Source organism: Gekko japonicus, unplaced genomic scaffold, assembly GCF_001447785.1.
Source record: "Gekko japonicus isolate JY-2015 unplaced genomic scaffold, Gekko_japonicus_V1.1 scaffold165, whole genome shotgun sequence".
In the NCBI taxonomy this organism is placed as follows: Eukaryota; Metazoa; Chordata; class Lepidosauria; order Squamata; family Gekkonidae; genus Gekko; species Gekko japonicus.
The window spans coordinates 291,779-297,448 of NW_015163097.1; the positions used below are offsets into that span (position 1 = coordinate 291,779).

At 52.3% G+C, this 5,670-nt stretch overlaps 1 protein-coding gene across 1 annotated transcript; it reads right to left on the reverse strand.

Moving 5' to 3' along the window:
• Nucleotides 1-3,333: 3,333 nt before the first annotated feature.
• Nucleotides 3,334-4,707, reverse strand: LOC107106464 (D(1) dopamine receptor-like). Its single transcript, XM_015406617.1, has one exon. The coding sequence runs from the start codon at nt 4,705-4,707 to the stop codon at nt 3,334-3,336; it is 1,374 nt and encodes a 457-aa protein (XP_015262103.1).
• Between the last annotated feature and the right edge of the window lie 963 nt (nt 4,708-5,670).

The window sequence follows — 5,670 nt, forward strand, 5'->3', positions numbered from 1 at the left end:
CAAAGGCCCATCCAGTCCAACACTCTGTGTCACACAGTGGCCTGTGTTACACAGTGTCACACAGATCGACGTCGTGCATCACTTCTGGTAATGTGCTGGTGGCGGCACGCGCACGCACATCAACACACGGCTCCCAGAGCCCGGCGAGGCTCCCCCGCTGGTAAGAAAAATTGACTTGGCAACCCTAGAGCCACTCCAATTAAACTTTGTGACATTTGGGGAAGGGGGAATGAAGAAGTCCATCTCAGCCCCCTCACACTTTGTGTTGTTGTTTTTTTTCTTCCCTGCCTCCCAACCAGGTCTCGGTCTGTCCTGAAAACTTGGCCACGATAAACAAGCAATTTATGAAGGAGGACATTTCCAAGAGAACAAATGCCAGTCCGCCCGTTTATCACTGGCGCAATTTCCTGCCTGAACTGAGGGCAACCAGGCCAATGGAGGCATAATTGCTCTGGCGTCCTACCAAAGAGAGATATCTCGGGTAACCCCCCCCCACACACACACACTGCCTTCCCACCTACTCCCCATTCTTCTTCTGCCACTGAACTAACTGTGTGGGTGGAGGGACGGCATTGGAGAACTGAATCTGCAGTCTGATTTCCTGAGGCAAACAGAGGAGAGGACCACAGTGTCGACAGACAAGATAAAAGACAGGGGGGAATGGAGGTACGACAGCTATTTGGGAAATTGGGAATGTCTTCAGACTTTTTCATTTGGAATGAGAGAAATGCTTTGTAAGTAACGTTGCCAGCTCTGAGTAGGGAAATTCCTGGAGATTTGGGATGGAGTTTAGGCAGGGGTCGTTTCATAGAAAAAGAGCTAGGGGAGCTCATTAGCATAACTCATTAGCATATCCGCCGGGATGGACTGGGGGGGCAAGCGGCGGACGGAGGCCCCAGGCCTCCGCCGCCGGGCTGGACTGGGGGCGGTGGGGTGGGGGGAACCGGCGGACGGAGCCTATCGGCTCCGTTCGCCGCTGGGCTGAAAGCGGCCCTTAGTCTATGTGGGGAAGATGGCCGCTCAGAAGATGCTGGCTCCGATGACTGGCTCCCTCCCCTCCCAGCCACCCAGCCAATTGCAGGGCAGGTTGTCTGAGGGAGCCAGTCATTGGAGGCAGGTCTTCTGAGTGGCATATTTTCCGCCCATACACTAACGGGGCACATTTTAGAATTCTGGCACCCAAAACTCCTTTATAATAAAGGAGAGATTCCAAATCAGGGCTGTATCTAGGTTTTGAGGGACTCAGGGCAGAGAGCTCTCATGGCTTCCCCTGTGGCTGTGAGCATGGTGGGGCACTAGCAAATGAGTGAGTGGTGGGGTCGACAGCAGTGAGCCCTGCCAGAAGCTGTTCTGGAGATACTCAGGCAAAAACTGTATATACTTAGCTTGTTATTGCTGTTTGGCCTTTGTATATGTCAAAACACCTTCATTAAGTTGTATACTAATTTGCTGTTCTCCTATGTACAGGCATCTGTCTATATATATGAATTGTTAACTTCCACTTCAATGTATCTGAGGAAGTGGGCGTGCACATGAAACCTCATATCTTGAATAAAACTTTGTTCCCCACATCAGTTACTGTGTTATCTGGAGTTGGATAGTATTTTGTAAGAAGCATTTTCTCTTTCTTTCTTTATTGGGCTACTCATTAAGGACTGTAACAATGCTTCATTAGAGCTCGGCATGAATCTTAGGACTGCATATCAGAAAATTCCCTGACTCCTCCACCAATGGTTAGGATAACGTTTAAGGGGGCCTCTCTGAGAACTGGCACAAAATCCTGAGGATCTCACTTTTTAGGGGGAAAAGCAAGCATTAATCCTTACGGTTGCAGAACTTATAACAGCACTCTCTGTACAAGACTACAGGTTAATGGTACTTCTGTGTTGTGAATGGAATATTGATATAAGAAATCAAGGCATACAGAGGAGGAGGGGAGCTAGAGTGCTACCCCCCACCATGACCCAGTGTGCTGGCCCCTTCTCCTATGTGCATTCCCTGTATGTGAGCAAAGTGCCTACACATATGCAAACTGTACATCAGTAGATCCCATTTCCATGATCAGGAGTGATAAGGAATAAATGTCCCCGTCATGGGGATGGAGCATACATGTGTATTGTTTGTACATGCACAAGCATTGTGCTCACATTTGAGCAAGTGTACATAAGAGTGTTAGGGCCAACACACTGGTCATAAGAACAAAGCTTGAGTCCAGTGGCACCTTCAAGACCAACAAAGTTTTATTTCAGTTTAGAATGAATAAATACAGAGTCTACCAAAAAAAAACCAACCCTAGAATATCATGCTCATAATAAGACAAGCGCACTGAAAGCATATATGCCATATACATAGCATTACATCCTGTATCCCAAGTAAAATCTGTGCTGAATACTTAGTGCAGTATTTAACTTTCATACAAACAAGCTCCTTGTACCCCTCCCCAATGGTTCAGCATATTCTCTGAACTTTTAGTAGCTATTTAAAGAGCTGAAAACTCTTGAAATGGTGCACAACTAGAAAGATCAGAAATTGAATATGAATAATTTTATACAAAACTGCAGAAATGCATTGTATGCAGAAGGCCACATGCATCAGCATAGCATTTGAAAAGACCATTCCTTGGAAAGATCTTGTTGCAGAGTTTAGGTGTCTGGAAACAACATCTGCTGAATCTAGAACTTCAAGAAGTAGTAAATCTGTGTCTGAGCTGAACTACTTCTGATGGAAAGTGAGGACTCACATGACTGAACGTTCACACAGGCAAAAATAAATTGCTATACATAAAAAAGCTAGCATTTCATGGAGAAGACTATGCTAGAACCCTTCTTTCTTAAACCCAGTTTTTGATGCAGAGGGATTACCTTTTGTTTGTAAGGACATTAATTCAGGTGAACCAGCACTTGTAGTCTATAGTGGTACAACCCAGAGACACAGGTGTACTGCCTGAGAGAAAACTAGGTACACAAGATAACAGGAAATGTCAACTGTCAGCTGATGACAACCATATTTAGGAAAGTGAAAGAGGACTATAGGACTGTGCTTTTTCTTTGCAGCTGTTTACCTATGCAAGATACACAAAACCATGTGTGTTGGTTCTGTATCTGAGATGGGGCTGTAGATATTCTATTGTCCAGTGGGGCCCATGGCTCAGTGATAGAGCATCTGCTTTGTATGCAGAAGGCCACATGTTCAATCCCTGGCATCACCAGCTAAAAGGACCAGGCAGCAGGTGATGTGAAAGACCTCAGCCTGAGACCCTGGAGAGCCGCTACATGTCTGAGTAGGCAATACTGACTTTAATGGACCAGTGACCTGATTCGGTATAAGGCAGCTTCAGGTAGGTTCAGTAATCCCTGTCAAAGGAGTGACAGTCTCCAAAGATACCCGAGTCTCGCACTCAAAGGGCAATAAGGCTGGCAGGTTAAGATTTCTGGCACTGCTTCTGTGATCGACTTGACATGTTAGCAGTATCCCTTTCTCTAACAGAGGTTCTCCATGGCTCTGCTCGTCTCTTTGGAAGCTCACTGCATGGGGCAGTGATGGACTCCAAGCAACAATTGTGGGTGGAGCTAATGGGATGGGGACCTCTCCATCCTTGTGGCAGGAGAAGTCATGGTGACAGGAGACCAGCTCGTTGCTCAAGTTGACTCTCTTAGCGGTGGAGCTTTTGGCAGCCCAGCAAGGGAGGTAAGGACAGCCTAGAAGACTGCTGAATGCTCGCCGGAAGTCTGCATTAAACGCATAGATTACCGGGTTGATGGACGAGTTGGCCCAGCCAAACCATGTGAAGACATTGAAAGTCGTTTGGCTGATGCAAGAGAGCTGCCCAGGGCTCCTGCTGCCTGTCGCTGGCTCACAAAAAGGCAACAGACAGTTGAGCAGGAAGAAGGGCAGCCAGCAGCAGACAAAGACCCCCACGATGACCGACAAAGTCTGGAGCACCTTGGTTTCCTTGTGCAGTGAACTCCTCAAAGCAGTGGAGGGCCCTTTGCCCTGAGCTGAGCACAGCCCCCCAGCTCTTTCCAGAGAAGAGATCTGACGGATCTGAGCCTGAGCGATGCGGTAGATCCGGGTGTAGGTACCAATCATGATGGCCACCGGGATGTAGAAGCTGATCAGGGAGGAAGTGATGGCATAGGTGGGGTTCAGACTAGCGTCGCAGAGGTGGAGCCCTTCTCTGGGCTTCTCTTGACCCCCCGGTGCCTCAGCTTTATGCCAGTGGAGCTGGACGGGGATGAAAGAAATGAGGACGGAGAGAGTCCAGGCGAGGGCAATCATGGCAGAGGCGAGGCACCGGGTCATGCGCCGCTCGTAGCGGAAGGGGCTGGCGATGGCCCAGTAGCGATCCAGGCTGATGATGCAGAGGTGAAGGATGGAAGCCGTGGAGCACATGATGTCGAAGGCCACCCAGGTGTCACAGAAGCGGCTGCCAAAGAGCCACAGGCCGCCCGCCACCTCCGTGACCGCCTTCCAGGGCATCACCAGCAGTGCCACGCAAAGGTCGGACACGGCCAGCGACAGCACAAACCAGTTGGTGACCTTGGAGCGCAAGTGGTGGAAGCGGAGGATGGCCAGGCACACCAGGGCGTTGCCCACCAGGGTACCCAGCACCAGCAGGGCCAGCAAGCACCCGGCCAGCACCTTCCAGCCGCCTCCCGCGCCCTGCGCCTCGAAGGACCCCTGGCTACTGTTGGAAGCGTTCTCCATTAGAGGGCGCCCATGCGTGCCCGGCGGCAGCCGCTAGCCGGTCCGTCTGCCTTCCCCGCCCGAAGCCAACCGAGCCCTGCGGCCGCCCCAGCCTGCCAGGGTCTTTGCCCCCCGACTCCACCAGGCGCCGTTTGGGTGCGCGCCATCCGCGGCGCGGGAAGGGCGTCTCCGAGCGCTTTTCGGCCCCAGTCTCCCCGGGTTGGATCCGGCTGCCCGGAGGCTGCGCGGGGACTCCGTTATTCGCTCGACTCCGTGGCCAAAGTTTCCAAAGCGATCGGTCGCTTGCCGCCTTCGACGGAAAAGAGAGGGGGGAGGCTTCGGCTTGCAGCGAGCGCGCGGCCGACAGACGATGCCTCCGAAGCCCGGACGGCGCTGATTTGGCTCTCTTTCCCGGCGACCAGCTGCAGAGGGGGTCCGCGAAGGAAGCACGTGAGGAGGAGCGACGCCAGGCGCGCGCGGGCGGGGTGTGTGTGTGTGCTTTCCGCGGGGGGTCGCCGCCGTCGAGGGGCAGGTGGGACCCTCGCCCTCCTCTCCCTTTGCGCGCCTCGCCAGAGGATCTAGCTGCGAATGAGGGGGTGGGATGGACCGCCCTCCCCGCTGGGCTGCATGGGATGGAGTCCGCCTCGGCAGACTCCTTCACAGGGGACAAACAGCGACCGAGCCCCCTTTCTGCAAATGGGAAAGCAGCGCGGCAGGGACAGAGCTTCTGCACCTCCTGTTTGCTTGCAGTGTTGGTTTGCTTTTGGCTGGGAGTTTCCGGCAGAGGGGAGCCCGGCAAAATGAGAAGCTCCCTGATCCTCCACCTGCTTCCATTCGACCTCCTTCTCCCGACTGGGCAAACCAAAGCTGGTTCTGCTGCCATTCTACATCACACTTCCTTGGGTTGTGAGTGCTGGAGTGGGCGACACATCCTGCCTGGACCTTGGGGGATACTGCATCACTCTTAAGTGTGTGTAGGTGTTA

Bases quoted from the DNA above. Each gene is read 5' to 3' on its own strand.
- LOC107106464 (XM_015406617.1), bottom strand. From the start codon at position 4,707: ATGGAGAACGCTTCCAACAGTAGCCAGGGGTCCTTCGAGGCGCAGGGC.